Source organism: Pelmatolapia mariae, linkage group LG23 (assembly GCF_036321145.2).
Source record: "Pelmatolapia mariae isolate MD_Pm_ZW linkage group LG23, Pm_UMD_F_2, whole genome shotgun sequence".
Lineage (NCBI taxonomy): Eukaryota > Metazoa > Chordata > Actinopteri > Cichliformes > Cichlidae > Pelmatolapia > Pelmatolapia mariae.
Genome location: NC_086246.1, coordinates 48,950,786 through 48,970,570, shown reverse-complemented (window position 1 = coordinate 48,970,570; position 19,785 = coordinate 48,950,786). Strand labels below are relative to the sequence as shown.

The window sequence follows — 19,785 nt, the reverse complement described above, 5'->3', positions numbered from 1 at the left end:
CTTTCTGGAGCTGTTCCTCAGCCCATACAGTCATTTCCATAACAGTATCATGGCTGTTTTTAATACAGTCTGCCCAGAGGGCTCGAAGATGACAGAAATCCAGTAGTGGTTGCCCCTGGCCCCGGGCACACAAAGATTTTGCCAGATTCTCAGAATCTTTTGAAGACATTATGTACTGTAGATGATGAGATATTCAATTCTTCACAATTTTACATTGAGGAACATTATTCTAAACTCATCAAGAAAGAGTTTTCCTTACAGGATCAGTTGGGGGTCCTTGTTAACAACAACAGCCTCCAGTGCTGCCTTGTACATGTCTGTAAAAAACAAAAAAACAAAAACAAAAGAAACAATCTCTTTCTTTTCTTGCTACTCTACATGTTGCTAAAAGACAAACAGCAGCAGCAGCTACTTTTCATCTGTTTCTTTATTCTCATTATTCATATTCTTACCCAGTGCTTGATTTATAAAAACAGGAGTTCTTGGAACACAGACAGGGAGCTTTTCCAATGAGTCAAGGCAGAGAAAAAGTGACAGAACACATAAATAATCTGCACTGCCTGGAGAGTATTAGAGCTGGCTGCCCTAACACTGCCTGCAATCATAATACTTTTCTTACACTATTTCTAATTCATAATAATAAAAAAAACTCCTGCCAATGAAAAAGAAGCCTCAACTTTCTCATTGATTACAGAGTTAAAGAAAGTCTGAACATGAAAAAACACAAAAGACAAAGGCGTACTTGTTTAACATGCTGGAGGAGCGCACAAAGGTCATTAGCTTAATGAGACTCAAGAGAATGTGTTCCAGATCTGAGTAAATACCAACAGGAGCTGAGCTTGTTTGTTGCTTCAAGCTGTTTGTAGGAGTCTTTCCTCTGAGCTTATTTGATACCTGCAGCTTCACAAAACTACATATAGCAGTATCCATTTGTGAGTCCTCAGAGCCAGATAGTTGTGCTTGTTTATTTGCATGGCACAGAGTGGAAACTTTATTAGTTATTTATGAGAATCTGACATGATCATTTCAAAAATAGAAAAGTAATGACAAAAAGACAGAAAGAAAAGACTTAGCAAAACAGCAAAGACAGAAGCAAGTGATATGAGAAGCAGTAGCGGTTTTAGATACGGGCGACACGGGCGGTTGCCCGGGGCGGCATCGTGGTGGGGGGCGGCATCACGGGCACCGGCAAAAAAAATAAAAAATTGCTCGTACTCATGCTGCCCCGACATCAGCCAGCGCATATTGGGGATGGCATAGGCACCGATCGGTTTTCTATCGCCCATTTGCTGGGAGTAAGGGCGCCCTCCGTTTGCGAGGTGCGCCTGCTGCTTGCGGCACAGGGAGGAGAGGGCGGGGCGGCGGGGGATTCTCTGGCTGGCTGGAGCAGCATCTAATAACCAACTCGCAAAATAAAACAAAATAAAAACAAACCAACAACACGAAAACACCAGACATTATGATACAGACTTATAATTTGCACCGATGTTTTTCTATACACGAAAAGTGAGCGTGAGAGCCCTCGGTGCGCCTGCTTGCTGCTGAAGTCAAAGTAAACTTTATTGTCATCTCCGCTACATACAGTCCAGTATATAGAGAGACGAGACGACGAGGCTCCAGTTACAGCAGCGCAAGTAAACAAACACTAAATATTTAAGAGTAAAAAAATTAATATACACTTTAGGACCGGGGGGGGGGGGGGGGGGGGGGCGCCAGAGGGAGTGTTCGCCCAGGGCGCCAAATAGGCTAGGACCGCCACTGATGAGGAGTTAGAAACGCTTGTGTTTTTAGTAGGTTTAGTTAATTAGTATTTTAACTTCACTGCAACGACACCAGATGTAAGATGAGACCATAAATCCTTTATCACAATATAAGTTATGTCCCTACAGATCTCTGTCGTGCTGCAGCTTGTATCCAAGGTCAGGGAAGAGGGACTATGAAACAAAATTACAATGTGGATCTGGAAGGTGAGCCAGGACCTGACAGCTGTAGGCTGTTGTTATTGTCAGATAATCCACTTCTCTCTCAAGTGTTAAGTACTTGCATGATCAAATTTGTGCTGTATCTGAAAACAAGGTTAACGTGAGATATTTGGCCTTCATCCAACCTGTGTCCAAACTGCTGAGGATTTTCAGCAGTTTTGCCAGTGACTCCATTTTGAGCACATTTCGCTACTTCTCCCACTTTGCACCAACTCTGCTGAATTAACAATTTCAAACTGAAGGATATTTGCTGGGCAGGGTTGCAGAGACTGAGTGACAAATGGGGCAAAGTAATGACGGTAGAGAGAAGACGAGTGAGAACAGAAAGTACGTTACCTGTGAGTCTTTGCTCTGGAGTGGTTTTCTGAGATGATGGGAGATGTGAAGAAGAAGTAACAGCACCACTGGCAAAAAGCCTGCATTATGGGTTATTTTCCCATTCTGCCCCATCTGCTCACAGTTCCATCTGAACCCTGCTGAGTCAGCCTGACTATTAGAACAGCCCCATTAGATACACCCAACAAAAGAACGCGATTGTGCTCCCATGCCTGTGCTTATGCTGGTTCTGCTACTTGTCAACACTACAGTAGAAGGTGTAATGTCACCTCAGATGACTGCATCAGGAGTCACCTTTTCAGATAATTAGTGACCACCGGGCCTCATAAGACAGCAAAGAGAAAGGTTCCATTACCACTTCAAGATGACAAGGCATTCTGTTTTCGCAATGAGAACAGACAGCAGTAATTACAGACGCAGGAGATAAAATCCGTGTGAATGGAAAAGAAAAGTACCTTTTCTCCTTTTCCTTCATCTTTTCTTGTGGTCATTGAAAGCTGTATTATGACACGCAACTAGGGAGGCTGCTGGATCATCTCCCACCTGCATTTTCATTGTTCAGACTGCGCTTTCACTGGCAATTTACAAACCGGATTCCAAAAAAGTTGGGACACTAAACAAATTGTGCATAAAAACTGAATGCAATGATGTGGAGATGGCAAATGTCAATATTTTATTCAGAATAGAACATAAATCACGGAACAAAAGTTGAAACTGAGAAAATTTATCATCTTAAGGGAAAAATATGGTGATTCAAAATGTCATGGTGTCAACAAATCCCAAAAAAGTTGGGACAAGGCCATTTTCACCACTGTGTGGCATCTCCCCTTCTTCTTACAACACGCAACAGACGTCTGGGGACCGAGGAGACCAGTTTCTCAAGTTTAGCAATAGGAATGCTCTCCCATTTGTGTCTAATACAGGCCTCTAACTGTTCAATCATCTTGGGCCTTCTTTGTCGCACCTTCCTCTTTATGATGCGCCAAATGTTCTCTATAGGGGAAAGATCTGGACTGCAGACTGGCCATTTCAGTACCCGGATCCTTCTCCTACGCAGCCATGATGTTGTGATTGATGCAGAATGTGGTCTGGCATTATCTTGTTGAAAAATGCAGGGTCTTCCCTGAAAGAGATGACGTCTGGATGGGAGCATATGTTGTTCTAGAACCTGAATATATTTTTCTGCATTGATGGTGCCTTTCCAGACATGCAAGCTGCCCATGCCACACGCACTCATGCAACCCCATACCATCAGAGACGCAGGCTTCTGAACTGAGCGTTGATAACAACTTGGGTTGTCCTTGTCCTCCTTGGTCCGGATGACATGGCGTCCCACATTTCCAAAAAGAACTTGGAATCGTGACTCGTCTGACCACAGAACAGTCTTCCATTTTGCCACACTCCATTTTACATGATCCCTGGCCCAGTGAAAACGCCTGAGCTAGTGGATATGCTTAGAAATGGCTTCTTCTTTGCACTGTAGAGTTTCAGCTGGCAACGGCGGATGGCACGGTGGATTGTGTTCACTGACAGTGGTTTCTGGAAGTATTCCTGAGCCCATTCTGTAATTTCCTTTACAGTAGCATTCCTGTTTGTGGTGCAGTGTCGTTTAAGGGCCCGGAGATCACGGCGTTTACGCCCTTGACCCTTACGCACAGAGATTGTTCCAGATTCTCTGAATCTTTGGATGATGTTATGCACAGTTAATGATGATAACTGCAAAGTCTTTGCAATTTTTCGCTGGGTAACACCTTTCTGATATTGCTCCACTATCTTTCTGCGCAACATTGTGGGAATTGGTGATCTTCTACCCATCTTGGCTTCTGAGAGACACTGCCACTCTGAGAAGCTCTTTTTATACCCAATCATGTTGCCAATTAACCTAATTAGTGTTAATTGGTCTTCCAGCTCTTCGTTATGCTCAAATTTACTTTTTCCAGCCTCTTATTGCTACTTGTCCCAACTTTTTTGGGATTTGTTGAGACCGTGAAATTTTGAATCAACATATTTTTCCTTAAAAATGATACATTTTCTCAGATTAAACTTTTGATCTGTCATCTATGTTCTATTCTGAATAAAATATTGACATTTGCCATCTCCACATCATTGCATTCAGTTTTTATTCACAATTTGTTTAGTGTCCCAACTTTTTTGGAATCCGGTTTGTATTTTATGAAAATATAATTTCAGAAAAATGTTATACAATCTAATTTTATAAGAGTAGGTATGTTTCTTTTATTACTAATTGATTGTTCTGGCAAAATATATCATTATTATTCCTGAATGAAAGTCTTTAGCATTTTTATCTTTTTTTTGCTTAATGGTTTGCCTTATTTTATTCAAAGGATGTTGTGCTGTTATTAATACTTAAAGCTACTGATACAAATCAATAAAGGCTTTGATCCAGAAGCTATAACTTCTGTGTGGCTGAGGTAACAGAGATTATCGGGTCACTTTGAAGACTGGTAAAATGCTAAAAAAATACAACTTTACTGTTCTTAATATATAAAATTATGAGAAAAATCTTGTTTTTAAGTAAAAACACCATCATTGTTACGGTTTCATTGTTTTCAGTCATTTAACACCCAAACCTCTTTTTCATTTCCAAATAATCATATGATTCACAAGTAATTATAATCACGTGAGCATCAGCAGTATGTGTGCAACTAGTTTCTTCTTCTTCTACTATTCCCCTGCAATAAATATTTCCTCTCAGAAACCTTTGCTCCTTGTTGTGAGCAAGTAAGTGTGGAGCATGTGGAGTATGAAAGCAATTTGTCCTCCCTCATCAGATAAATTACAAAGGATCAAAAAGGTTGAACTTTGCTCCCGGAGCAGACAAAACTGCACTTCAACATATTCCATCTGGTTTGTAGGCAGTGCTAGAATCATGTGCAGTGTGTATAAACAGCACTCCTAACAGATTTTTTGTATTTTGTCAGAAGCGAGAATCTCTAGAATTAGACTTAGTAGACAAAGAAAAACGTACAAATGTGATAGAAGGAGAGATGTGGATTGGGTAATGTGTGGAGTTGAACCACACTGAGTCAGGAGAAGAGTCAGTCTGTGAGAAAGACTGTGGGGAAGTGAGCTGTAGCTATGGAAGAGTATAAATTCTTAATTGCTGCTGACCTACCAGTCTCCAGATATGTCAGCTTTCAATAAGCCATAAAACAGCTGCAGTTTTAGCTTAAAGCGTTATTTAAATAAGTAACTCTACAGATTTTACATATCAAAATAGGTTTAAGTTAGTTTTGCAAATGTAGGGGAAAAATTATTTAAATTATTTTGTGACTTCAGGAGTACCTGAAAGAAATCTCATGCACTGGATCAAGTAATGCCTCGAACCTCTAAAACCCTTTTCTTATATCCGATTGAGGCTGATGGCTCAAAACTACATATGGTGCTTGTCACCCAACACAAACAAATCTCCGGTCCAGCAGTCGCCAGTGGAATTATGATGAGCAGTAAGAAGAAAAGTGAGGCCAGTGATGATAAGATGACATTTGCTTTTTTGGCTCTGAACACTGAATCGATTTCGATCAAACCCTCCATCGTCTCCACAGACTGCAGTGATGATTTGGTTTAGTACTTCTTTAAAATAGATAATAATGTTAAGCACAGCATGTCCTTCAAATGACTTTTAAAACTTCTGAGAAAAAAAAACATCTAAAATGGGTTGTTTCTTCTGACAGAAATGCGCACTTACTTAGAAGGTCGCTGGCCTTTCCTGATCCTTATATGGGACTTTTGTTGCGCTCAGTTCACCAGCCTTTAGTTTGTTCACATTTCTTAAGGTCATGGCTTCTTTCTTTAGCAGACCTCCATGGAAAACGAGACGCCTGATGGCAGATGAACAAAAATGACTTAATGTCCGGCTGCATTCTTTACCATGTGGAGAAAAAAAGGCGGGGTTGACTAATAATCTGGAGTGCAACAAATAAAAGGACACTGCCCTGACGAGCCTGACGCCTGGGCACGTCCACCAGAGAAGACTGATGTGGTCTTAGGGCGTTTGGGTTCAACTTTATGTAGACATTTGTTATCGAATATTCAATTCATGAGACGGGACCGACACTGCTGCGTAAGTAGTGCGGGCGACTACATACACAGAACAATACAGAAAAGAGAGGAAGACTTTTCGATATATTTGCTCACACGTGGAGACGCTTTCGTTCCATGGATAATTACAATTATTAATAACAATAATTAATATCATGTTAGCTTGGCAACATTTTATCAGTCGGTGCAATCCCCAACCAGAGTGTTGACGCACATAGAAGAGGACTAAAGCAGATTCTTTCTTGGTGTGCAGCCTCTTGAGTTGCGTCTGAGCTCACAGCTCGCCTATGCGCTCTCATCGAGACTTGGCACCTGCTGTACGCAGACGGAACAAGGACTGGAACAACATTAACTGCCGCGCTGACGTCTCTTCTTTTTTAAAGACAGAGAACGAGGAGGCTTTTAACTTATGGAGAGTTATCCCAGCGAAGCCCAAACCCGAGGTAAGGAATTATTTATTGTAATTAACCAAACCGAGGAATCTTCAATAGTCAGACAAAGGTCATGAATTTGAGGAAAGAAGCGTTCACTGCACTCTGATGTGATCTGATTGTTCCTATTGGAAAGAGAAAGTAATCTAAATGTTTGAACGGGGACCCTGAAAGTGGACGGATGGATGAGTGGGAATTACTACAAAAGCAATCGTAATAGGAGTTTAAAGTGTATATAAGCTTTATTCTTGAAAATATTAATAATATTAAACTTGTGTCTTACTTGCTTCCAAGTCAATTTTATTAGTAGATTTCATCCAAACCATTATTTTGGTCGAATTGAATCACACCGATATTTTCCATTTACCTTCTCTTTCAGACTTAATTCCAGCCATGTCAGCTAATGGGAGTTCAGAGTCCAGCTGCAGGTCAGAGGTTAGACCCACCAATAACACCTGTTTCCAGAAGGAACTGTCTATCACTGCATCAGTAATCTCTATGACTGTTGGCATCTTCTCCAACAGCCTTGCTCTGTTCATTCTGCTGAAATCCTACAGCAGCATCCGCACCAAGTCCAGGGCATCCTTCCTGCTGTTTGCCAGCAGCCTGGTGATCACAGATCTGCTGGGTCACCTCATTAATGGATCCCTGGTGCTTTTTGTGTACAGTGCTGAAAAGAAATGGGAGAATTTTGATCCTTATCAAATCATATGCACCATCTTTGGGGCATGTATGGTGTTCTTTGGCTTGAGCCCCTTGTTCCTGGGAAGTGCTATGGCTGTGGAGCGCTGCATTGGAGTCACCAGGCCTATCTTCCACTCCACAGTGTTGGCCTCACACCACATGAAAAGGCTCCTTGGGGTCACCTGGCTGCTTGCTGCACTGGTGGCTGCTCTGCCTGTAATGCTGTCGAGGCCCTACAAGGTTCAAAGCTCCAGGAGCTGGTGCTTTTTCCTTATCGAGCAACCCAAAGACTGGCTGGATGTTCTCCTGCCGCTGCTATTTTCATTGCTGGGGCTGCTGGCACTGCTGATCTCCATTGTCTGCAACACACTAACAAGCTGTGCCCTAATACAGGCCAAACTGCGCCACAAGCATCACTGCAGAAGCACGCCTTATCACATAGAGATGATTTGCCAGCTCCTGGCTATCATGCTGGTGTCCTGCGTATGCTGGGGCCCATTACTGGTAAGACCTCCTCAGCACACCTTTAACTGACAGTTAAAAATTACAGGGAAAAATGAAAAATTACAGAGCGTAGAGTGACACTGAGGAAGCTAAGCTGGATTTGTTCCCTGCTACCTGAAGCCTTGAGTTAAAAGTCTTTCCATATATCTTTCTTAAAGCAATGTTATGTTCCCTCATACACTGCATTTCTGATCATTAAACTACTGCTGTTGATAGTGTGTCCATGATGCATTTTGAAGATGAGTAAGTACATAGTATCGACATTACAGCAATAATGGGAGTTTTTTTTAAATACTAGAATTGTTAGCAAACTTAACAGCTGCTTACTGGAGGTCAGAACAAGAAACCACATCACACTCCCACAACAATAAAAGCCTAACTGAGCGTAGCTGAAATATTAATGACAGCAATACTAAATGAATGCCTTGAGATTAAATATTACCAGTCATCTGATTCTTTGCAGCATTAGTATTTATTTAATTAAAAAACCCAAATAAAACAATAAATTAAATTACATTAAAGTCAGTGTAACCAAGTAAGATTAAAAGGTTAATGTCAATTAGATTAAACACACAAATTTAAGTAATGTTTGCATTTTCACAGTAGTTTAATAACAGTGTTATCATAGTTAACTAAAACCAAAACCAGATGTGAGCAAACATTTTAGTGAGCTAAATTAAAAATAAAAACCAGATCTTTGAAACTGCCTTACACTGAAAAAAGAATAAAAATATTACAGCTTCCCTGATGAGACTTTGATAGATTTGTTTACTGACACTCTGCATGTCTGCAAGACTGTGAGTCAACTGCTTTCAAAAGGTGTTTTTATTTTAGCACCTATATTGATTTCCATAAATCTTGCTTCTGACATATGGCCTCCATACACTAATAACAATAAAAAAAATAAAAGTAACACTGAAACAAATGAAAACTAAACTAAAACTGAACATTTAAACTGAAATTTAAATTAAAAAAAACACTCTGGAGCAAACTGAATTAAAAACAAAAAGTCAAAATGAAATTAAAAAAGTGCAATAAGATGAAACCATTTGGAAGAAAATCGATTGCAGAAGCATGAGCATGAAGACAGAGAGAAGAGTCATCATAATGCAGACTCCCAGATGAAGGTGGTGGAGAGTAACATGACCCCTATAAGCGAGCGGTGATGGAGCTGAGTGTGATAGGTGACGGGGGTTTTCAATCGAGAGGTCTTTAAAAATGACAAGGATATGGAGATGAGAAGGAGGAAAACGAAACAGAGGTGATGAAAAAAATAAGCAGAAATAATAGCTGTTATCACCAAGAGGAACGGAGACAGAATGTGAGAAAACAGATCCTACTTTACTCCGGTAATAACATACCCGAGCATGTCTGTGGTGTTCTAAGCAAGCTCTGTTTGTCTGTCTTTGCATTTTAAAGGGGTTGATACAAACAGGTTTTTCTCCACGTCCATCACTGTTCTTTTCTATCCTTGTCATCATCATGTAAAAGATGTCTGATGTTTAATTGTTGTACATTGGTGGAAATCAGTAAATGTATTAATTAAGGACTTGTGATGCCAAGTAATTGATGCCAGACAAGCTGAAAAATATGGCAGCTGCTTTGAAGACTTCCAAATAATCATGGTTTTGAATTATTATTCAAATTAAGCAATTCTAATAATTAAAAAAAAAAGTAAATGCTTTGAATTAGAGATCTCTTAATAACAACAAAGATGCAAAATTGCACACACTAATCTTACCTCGCTTTTCCTGTAACTTCCCAACCAGTCTAACACAACCAGTCTAAAATTGTTTTCTATTAAAGTATTTGATAAATATTTAGAATAACTGTTTTTCTACCACTCCAATAGATCCATGTCACCATTCTGAGTACCAGAGCCACGGATGAGTCTCCGTCTTTTAGTCTGCTGACTATACGCATGGCTACGTGGAACCAGATCCTGGACCCGTGGGTCTACATCCTGCTGAGGAAGGCTGTTCTCAGGAAAATCTTCGTGTTGCTTCACAGCTGTTGTGGCTCGAAATTTTACACCCTCCATCGGTGGCAGCGCAGTATGCTCCACAGCTCAGTGGAGACCAGCAGCTCCAGTGGTGGTTCATCTGATTGCCGCTGCCTCGGTAAAACACCTGTGCGTAATGTTGTCATCAAATCCATCACCTGAACCCTGTCCTGAGTCTTTTATCTGAGAACGCCAAGGTGCTGAAAAACAAAAGGAAAGAAAATCATTTGGAATACTAGAAGGACATTTCTAAAGAACGCTTATCCTAAGGTCACTGTCCAATTTTCAATTTTAAAGTGACCCAGGTCTAAAACAAAATTCCCTTGATTCTTCCTTTGCATGCGCTCTTCCTCTTTGCAGTTTAATCCCATTTCAGCTTGGTAGTCTCTTCCAGATGAATAAGACACACTGAGACACTAGAAGACTATCAAAAATGCACTTACACAAACCACAAATGTTTTCTTGTAACATTTGCAAAATGATCACCATAAATTGTCACTATTACTGTATATTGTGGTATTGACTTTTTGTTCTAAACTTTTAGCCCCGCTTTCTGAATCAGGGGCACTAGACAAGTTCTATCAAAAACTGTCAGAGTGTTAGAGATGAACTAACAGTCATTGTTTTATTCATTCCTGGCTTTGTTCCACATGCAGCTCCAGCCTGTATCTTTGCACTAATATTTATTGATTGTGACTGAGTCTTCTTTGACCTTACATGTTAACTTTTTATTATATGGATTCCAGTATAATGTGTTAATCATTTGGTTTGCACAGATGTGCATGACATGATAAGCGTGCAAAAAATTTATAGATAGATAGACTGCAAGGCGCGATTGAAAAAACAAATTATCATCCTCCATGCTGACAGTCAGTATGATGTCTTTGTGCTAATATTGTGCTATACTTATATTTCATCAAACATGGCTGTGCATTAATGCCAAACATCTCTACTTTGGTGTTGTCTGTCCAAAGCACATTATTCAAGAGGTCTTGTGGTTTGTTCAAATGCGACTTTGCAAACTTCAGCCATGTTGCTTTCATGCTTTTAAAGAGAAGCAACCCTGGCATTTAGCAGGACCAGAAGCAGTAAGGGTATACTGGTACTTAGTTTTTCACAGGACTGTTTTACCTGAAGCAAATATTTTGTGTTGAAAGTCTAGTTGATGTTTAAAACGAGCAACAATTTCACCACAACAGAAAACTTTTGCTCACTGAGTGTTTTGAATGTCATCAAGTGTTTTCTTTTTTATAGTGTGTGAGCTGTTAACGTGATGGTCTATACTGTACCAGCCTTTAAACAATTTAAGCCTGCATTATGTTATAACGTGGACCAATTGAAAACATGAGTTTTGCCTGTATTAGTACATAAGTTTGATGTTTTAAATGGTTCGGGTGTGTGTTGTGCTTTTCTTTCAAAATGTTGTAAAGAATGATCAGAGTAAGAAGTTTCTGATTGAAGTATATAACGCTGCATTCAAGTGTGATCATGATCAGAATGAAATCGGATGTTTTGAGAGGCTAGTCTTTCAGCAGATAAGTAGTCTGCTGGTAGGTGCATTATTACTTTGTAAATGTGATTTTTTTGCACCGGTGCTTCTGTATCATGCCATATTTTTTTTTACAAAACAACAAAAAACTTTCCAATGTGTTTGTCCTGTACTGTGTAATAAAACGGAAAATGGAAAAACAAACCATAAACATTAAAGAGAAAATGGTGAAAATGTTCTTTTTTTAATGCGTTGTAGTCAAGATAATGTGAGTTCACAGCAAGGTTTTCTCCACCTAAAACATCTTTCGAGGACAGAGCCCCAAGGAGTCTGAAATATGAGACTAGAATAGGCAAGAAATTGGTGATTTCTTATTATAAATTATGTATTTTGAAAAAGAATGGATTTTGCTGCTTTTGTGAGTGTAATTTTAAAACTGCATGTTATATTTAGTTAGTTATTACATTCCATCTGTTGACAATATGAGATAAAATCTTTACTTTGAGTGTCCTGAACTGTAGTCATACAACATTGCTTTAAGCACTGTAGAAGTCTACTTACATTCCACTCCAAGCTCTCTGTGTGATTGGGTGACCAGGTGTCACTTCATGCAGAACTTTACATATTGGCACACATTGTTTGATTAACAATTGTTTTCAAAAGCAGAACTGGAAATGGACTAACATTACATAGTACTGTACTTCCATATAAGTGACATTTAGTCACACATTCACACAGCGCTTATTCTCTACATTTGGGTTTGAATTAACATTAACATGCATGTTTGCATGTTTTAGGACAGTGGATGGAAGACAGGGTACTTGGAAGAAACCCATGAGTGAGAACATGAAAACTCCAGACAGAAAGGCCCTAGTTGGGGTTTAAACCAGGAACCAGTGCACCACAACAGCACCCACCTCAACATGTTTAAGTCTCTCACTAAACCTGTGGTTCAAAACGAGCTCAGTTAGTCTATAGACAAACTTACAAGTGAGACAGAACAGCAGATGAAAACAGGGGATACATGAATAAATAAGCCTGCTACAGAAGGCCATAAAAAACAGACTTTTGCTTCCATCCATGCTTAACGTAGCACTGTTCACTGGGAAAACTGTGCAGTTTGTGACTGAGTGAGTTTTTAAAAGTTAGATTTATCAGGCTTTCAGTGAACAGTCCCACACACATACTAACACATTGTTCCCACACTCGTCATACGTTTGTGTTTGTTCTGTAATATTGACTATAAGGGGACATGTACAATAACCAGAGTGGATTCGGTTTCCCACACTGTGGTCCAATCCGCTGACAGTGTCGCTTTACAGTTATTAGTGTAGTTTTAAACAGCATCCCATAGGTGGCAGCACGACACCAAATCCCTCCCGCTGGTCGGAGACGAAGAAGGGGTGGGACGGTGGGGGGAGATCAGCCATATGATGTGTGACGTCATCTCTTCCTCATCACCTCCATCTTTCGGTGCCGCATGCCTCTGTGCTTAATGGAGCAGGCTCGTTCCCGTAGATGTTGGCTTTTGTGAGAGAGGTGCGGTTTTTGCGGCCCGTGCGGTTGTTGGTTTGCGGACGGAGCGCAACTGCCGGCGCGAGCGGAGCAGCGATACGGTGTGTGTTCACTGTGGGCCGAGTGTTGTGTTTTCGTCTCAGCAGCTCTCTGAGACGCGCGCGCGCACACACACACACACACACACACACACACACACACACACACACACACACACACACACACACGTCTGCTGTCAAGTTAGTGTCAGCTCCAGTTACAGTTCTATCTGCTACATCTAGCTTTCCTGTCTCTTTAATATCTCTATTCTCTCGCCTTGTTTTTATGATAATAATAATAATAATAATGATATTTTTCCGTATTTTTGTAATTTTGCTCATATTGTTGCTCCAGCTAATTTTGCAGCAGCATTCAAATACTCTTGTTGTTTTAAAATAAATGTATTTTGTCTTTATTTTTTTCCCTCCTATAGTTGAGAACATGAATCAGGAAAAACTGGCAAAACTTCAAGCCCAGGTGCGGATAGGAGGAAAGGTAAGTTGCAAAAATGAAGGGATTTTGATTGTTGAGCTGGTACAGCATCACCTAGGACACAATAAGCAGGGTGGTTATTGTAGTTCTGCAGTTCGTGGTTATAATTACCAGTTACTGCCCTTTTTTTAACGTCTTCATTTAATTGCGTTGCCTGCAGAAAATAAGCACTGATTGGACAATCTAATTGGTTGATTAAAAACAAAAGAAAAAAATGAATCAAGTATTCATTAAAGTGCCCATTAAGTGGTGTATTAAAGTTCTGATATATGATAATTTTATTTATTTATGTATTTTATTACAGTTTTTCCTCATTTTAAACAATAATCAATCCTTTTAAAAAAGTTGCCTCATTCTCCTCACATGCAAAGTTTTTAATAGTCTGGCCCATCATCTCTTAAAGACCGCAGGACTGCAGGCTTACTTGTGGTTCCTGGAGTTTCTGAAAGTAGAATGGGAGGCAGATCTCCTTCCAGCTCCCAGTTTGGATTCATAGACAGACTCTCTCTGCCTTTAAGGTTAGACTCAAAACTTTCCTTTTTGATAAAACTTAGTTAGGGATGGCTCAGGGGACAGTAAACCATCCTTAAGTAATGCTGCTATAGGTCAGACTGCTGCGTGCTTCATCTCTTTGTGTTTATACACCACTGCAACATGTCATTATATTTTTATTTCCTCTCCCTCAGTCTGGTTTCTGTCCGGTCTCCCTGTGCTCTCCTTTTCTGTTCTCTTCTCTTTCCTCTCACCCTCCCTATTGCTTGTGGCAGATGGCTGGCCCTCTCTGAGACTGGACCTGCTGGAGGTTTCTTCCTAATTAAAGGGAGGTTTTCCTTCTCACTGTCATTAAGTGCTCGCTCAAAGGGAGTCACTTGATTGTTGGGGTTTTCTCCAGTTCTGCCTCTAGACACTTTACAGAATAAAGTATCTAGACGAAACTGTTGTTGTGAATTGGGACTATATATATATATATGTATATATATATATATATATATATATATATATATATATATATATATATATATATATATATATATATATATATATATATTTGAACCTGAACTGATCGATAGAATTGAAATTATCGTCTGATATCAGTGATATCTGTATCAGTATTTATGATGACCGATAGGTGAAAATTAAAAGAGTAAAGAAGAGATGGAAGAAATTTGGAAGCTTTTTTTCATCACTGAAAAGGGGAAAACACATTTTTTATTATTAACTCTGTTGGGTCTGTTCCCACAAACCCCGCTAGTTCTAGAGACTTATTCATCATGAAAGGAAACAAGACAGTCGATCGATCGATTACTTGCGCAAGGGAGGCCTCGTTGGTATCTTAGCTCATCACGAATGACCCCAAATCCGGCCTCCTCTCGCTGGCTTTTATTGAGAGACAGTTCACACAAAACACAGCAAAGCAACGCCCACATGGTTCTAAGGCATTATATGTATATGTGTGAACTTCTGTATGTAGGTAAGAATGTGTGTGTGTGTGTGTTACCTCCTGCTGACCAAAGGGTCGTAAACGCAGGAAGTTTACATCAAAAGAAGCAGATCTTCCAGATAGGATGTATCTGCAAAAAAACCTCCCCCAGCACAAAGTGGTTAGAGGTGGTTAGGATCAAAGGAATGGCTTTGATCCTACTGCTTGAACTAAGACTGTACAAATTTAAGAAACACAATGGCAACATTCAACAATTAGACCTAACAAACTCAAAATTTTGAGCTACTAACTCAAACTTCTGATATAATAACTAACTGAAATGTTAACTTAGCTCAGGCAGTCAGGAAGCTTCCATAGAGAAATACTTTTTAACCATGTTATGAGTTTTGACGTTCCACAGTTTGACCATCAGAGTTCAATTAAATTTGATTCAATTCAAATTCATTATTAACCTCCTAAGACCCAAACTCTTTACCAATTTAGTATTTTGGTCTAGACAACCCAAAATGTGATGTCCACATATGTGGACCCCAGGTCCTAGGAGGTTAATATAACACCAGATCATAACAAGAGTTGAATCAAGGCGCTTTATATTGTACAGACCTTACAGTAATAGACAGGAAACAGAGAAAACCCCTGCCGTCATATGAGGGCACATGTTAGGGAAGTCCATCAGCCTTTCACGGCTTATGTGTGGTATTGTTGTCACCAAGTTGTCAAGTTTGTGAACTTGAGTACCAAGCAACGTAGGATTTAAATTGATACCATGTGTACCTACTAAAAAACTTGGACGAGTTTGAATATCGGTGACGTCGACCTCAAGGTTAAGGTCGTATGTCGGACTTTAAAATTGATTTATTGACAGGTGTCTCTACTAGGAGGTTGAGGGGTACCACTGGCCACTACTGGTATTTTTTCTGTCTGAAAGAAAAAAAATATCAGCTGATATAATAGAATATTAGATTTTTAAATGACCACCAGTATCACTCTTATATCGATTAGGCTTTACTTTTAATCCTCGAATGATTAATTCATAAAATTCTGTCAATCAACAAATGGATTAATCCATTATTTGTTTTGTATCTAACGGCATGATTTGGATTCAGTATGTGATTTATTCTCTAACCCATTATTTCTTCTAATCTTTTACCATTTATATTATAGTGAATGGCACCTTTATGCCCTTATTAGGGGTGTGAATTGAAAACCAGTTTCAAAGTTGTCTGCTGTTATTGGTGTTGACATGTTTTGTTTTTAGGTGATAAAACATTTGAGTTGATGCTGTATATACCTTCTTTATCCCCCTCCTCTCTCTCTCTCTCTCTCTCTCTCTCCCACACACACACACACACATGCAAACTGAGAAAAAAGATCAGCCCACGCACTTCCTAGTGATTAAAGCTAAAGTCTTTTTATAACTGATTAACTCACGATGGTGTTTTTATGCAACAGTCTCTGATCTCTCTAGTTGCACAGTAGTTTACTTTTGGCTTCAGGGTGACTGGCTAGACAGGGAAGAAAACTGAAGACATCGTTTCACTCTGTAAAAGGTTAAATGATGACTAAAATTATTAGTGAAAGGGTAAATGGTAAGCAATCAAAACCAGACAGAGGATTTAAACACAATATTTTGTAACTAGCCAAACATTTTCTGTCGCTGTATTTTTCTCCTTTCTTCTGTTTCTGTCACAGCCTATGACTTAGAAAAGTGTTGATCTGATTGTATATTTTATGTTCTCAGGGCACTGCACGCAGGAAGAAGAAGGTGGTTCACAGAACTGCAACAGCTGATGACAAAAAGCTTCAGAGTTCACTGAAGAAGTTTGCTGTCAACAATATTGCTGGAATTGAGGAGGTAAACTGACATAGGTGAATGTGCGGTCGTGTAGAGCAGACCGCTGTTTAGTTTTTCAAAGGTATCAATAACCTGCATGGACTTGAGAGAACTTGGGTGATCTTTTCTCCTCAGGTGAACATGATCAAGGATGACGGGACTGTGATTCACTTTAACAACCCCAAAGTTCAGGCCTCTCTATCCGCCAACACCTTTGCGATCACCGGCCACGCTGAGACCAAACAGATGACAGAGATGCTGCCCGCCATCCTCAGTCAGCTTGGAGCAGACAGCCTCAGCAGCCTGCGCAAGCTCGCAGAACAGTTCCCTCGGCAAGGTGGGTCGCCCTTCAGGGCTTTGATTTTTATTATTTCATTGATTTTATGTTCATTTTTGGTATCAGCTTAACTTGTTTATACCAAAAAGGGATAAAAGAGGTAAGGGACACAAAGCTAAGTTTACCTGTTAAGTAGACGCCTAAACTTTTTCCTTTTAGTTGGGATTCATTTTCACTCGCTTCCTTTTTGGGAGGATAATTTGTAGTTGACACCACAGGTTGATTATACTTTGATTCATGGGAAAGAAATTCTTGCAGCAGCTCATGTGCAAAATATTCACACCCTCTTTCAAAAGCATTTACAGCTTCTAGTTTTCTTGGGTAAGGCTCTACAATCTTTGTCCACCTGGAAATGTGCAGTTTATCCAGTTCTTCCTGATAGACGCCTGATTCTAGGAACGGTTCAGGTGGTCAAGTGCTTCTTGGAACAGTTAAAGCCACATCAACATCACAGAGGCCGATTGAGAGCTGTGTGACCTTGTGGCGGCGGCTTCTTCTTTTTTTTGTGTTAACATTCAGTGTATATGGAGGTTTCTGACTTCCTAAGCTGCTGCATGCCCCGTCAGTTCAGTTTGCTCCATTTGAACCCCAGTCAAGTTCTAGGCACGTCTCACATTTTGGTTGATTGATAATAGATTGACAGGAAAATGTAAATGTTGTCAATTTCAAAGAAGAGCTACAACACAGTTAAATATGCAAAATCCACTTTATACTTAATATTTACTTTTCAAGGTGAAGCAAATCTTTTAAAGATTAGTTTTTCCAGATGAGCCAAGATGGTATAAACATGTACTGGCCACTTTATTAGGTACATATGTTCATCTAGTCTTTAACAAACATATCTAAGCGGCCAATCACTTGAGAGCAAGTCAGTGCATTTAGGCACAGAACCAAGCATCAGAGTGGAGAAGAAAGGTAAAAGTGATTTTGAACATGGCATGGTTTTTGGTGCCATGCCATGAAAACGTTTGTATGAACATTTCAGAGGCTGCAGATCTACTGGGATTTTCCCACACAAGAAGGTAATCTCTAAGGGTTTACAGAGAGTGGTCTGAAAAAGAGAATATATCCAGTGAGTGGTAGTTCTCAGGATGAAAATGCCTTGTTAATGCCAGAGATCAGAGGAGACTAGCCAGACTGCTTCAAGCAAACAGAAAGGCAACAGTAACTTGTTAGAATCAAGTTTTGCAAAAAAAACATCTCTGAACCAGCAACCTGTCAGCTAACAGCAGGAAACTGAGACTACAATTCAAACAAGCTAAGGCAATAAATGACTGGAAGAAATGTTGCCTGGTCTAATAAGTCTCAATTTTAAGTGATATGAGCCAATACTGGCATATCATAGAGATCAATACCAGCATATATGATAGAAAACTCTCAGCTCAAAAACACTCTCAGCTCTGTTTGCCAAATACAGAGACAAGTGGTGTCTCCACATGCCACCAGTGCAGCTTCAGTGCTCCTTTCATTGATTCTTCAAGTCTCTGGGACTCTGTTAGAGGGATGGGCCTCATTGTTCTGAAAGCTATTCCCTTATTGTGGAGAATGCTAACATGGTGATGCCAAAGGCCACTGCCGATGATCCATCGCTCATGGTTTGTGAATAGAGTACTGTCATACTGGAAGAGAAAACTCTTATACAGATATGCTTCGTCATAGGTTAAAAGTCATTATTCGAGGCAACTTTCTATCACTTTCCAGCTAAAATGTGTTTTTTGTGCATTTCGTCTTAGCTCTTGAAAGCAAGGCTCCAAAGCCAGAGGACATTGAGGAAGAGGATGATGATGTGCCAGGTATGCAGTGTCACATGTATAAAAAGAAGAATGATCAGAATGAAAACTTACAACACAGCTACACTCTGTTAAATTTTCATTGTACTATAGAAGATTGCTCTTTTTACTCAATTTAAGTCAATTTGCTCTTTTGAATATTTTTCTGCAGCCCTTAAAAGTTACTACAGTTGAACTCACGTATGTGACTTTAGAGTTTAGATTTTTCCTCTAGTTTAACTATTTAATGCTGTGCTTTTGCTGTTCTGTAGATCTCGTGGAGAACTTTGATGAAGCATCAAAGAACGAGGCAAACTGACAGAAAAATTCACTGGACTGAAGTGAAGCCTCCATCTGTCTTTTTGAGTCTAGTTATCAGGGCATATCAGACACTATCTCCACATATATCCCACAGACTTTTACGTGTTCCAATGACCTACAGATGTCTGAGTCACACACTAGCACTACTAGGTTGTGTATTTAAAAAAGAGAGAGAGAGAAAAGAATAAGAACCCAATGCTCATCTGGTAAACGGTGAATCCCTTCCACACTCAGTCATTATCAGATTACTGTGGTCTTTAAAGCCAGTCTTAAGAGATTTTTTTTGTGTTTTGTTTATGAAATAAAGACATTTAACATTTTTTAATGATGCTGTGATCATTGACTGAATGTTCTGAATGTTTTTATCAATAAATCAATAAGAATTTTGTGTAGATTCATGTGAAAAGAAGCCTTGTCAGTTTCCTACAGCATGACAGGTCCTGCATAAGGCTGGATTTTTATATTTGGCACCTTAGCTCTGCTGTCTTGGCTTGTACACCGTCCTGCGGGCTGTGTGGACAGCAAACTGGGGAGGGACATTTCTGCA

General features: G+C 39.7%; 2 protein-coding genes across 2 annotated transcripts; both read left to right on the top strand.

The window, feature by feature from the left end:
- The first annotated feature begins 7,204 nt into the window (after positions 1–7,204).
- ptgfr (prostaglandin F receptor (FP)) lies at positions 7,205–10,214 on the top strand. Its single transcript, XM_063467438.1, has 2 exons — positions 7,205–7,999; positions 9,852–10,214. Exons 1-2 carry the CDS (start codon positions 7,205–7,207, stop codon positions 10,161–10,163), a joined length of 1,107 nt encoding a protein of 368 aa, XP_063323508.1. The 3' UTR covers positions 10,164–10,214.
- A 2,716-nt stretch (positions 10,215–12,930) lies between these two features.
- btf3l4 (basic transcription factor 3-like 4) lies at positions 12,931–19,541 on the top strand. The gene is made up of 6 exons (XM_063466216.1): positions 12,931–13,106; positions 13,478–13,539; positions 16,719–16,832; positions 16,947–17,148; positions 18,882–18,941; positions 19,190–19,541. The coding sequence occupies exons 2-6, from the start codon at positions 13,486–13,488 to the stop codon at positions 19,234–19,236; spliced, it is 477 nt and encodes a 158-aa protein (XP_063322286.1). The 5' UTR covers positions 12,931–13,106; positions 13,478–13,485; the 3' UTR covers positions 19,237–19,541.
- Positions 19,542–19,785: the final 244 nt, after the last annotated feature.

Coding starts and splice junctions, on each gene's coding strand:
- ptgfr (XM_063467438.1), top strand. CDS start 7,205: ATGTCAGCTAATGGGAGTTCAGAGTCCAGCTGCAGGTCAGAGGTTAGA. Junction 8,000..9,851: donor TATGCTGGGGCCCATTACTG/GTAAGACCTCCT, acceptor CCACTCCAATAG/ATCCATGTCACCATTCTGAG.
- btf3l4 (XM_063466216.1), top strand. CDS start 13,486: ATGAATCAGGAAAAACTGGCAAAACTTCAAGCCCAGGTGCGGATAGGA. Junction 17,149..18,881: donor AGAACAGTTCCCTCGGCAAG/GTGGGTCGCCCT, acceptor ATTTCGTCTTAG/CTCTTGAAAGCAAGGCTCCA. Junction 18,942..19,189: donor AGAGGATGATGATGTGCCAG/GTATGCAGTGTC, acceptor GCTGTTCTGTAG/ATCTCGTGGAGAACTTTGAT.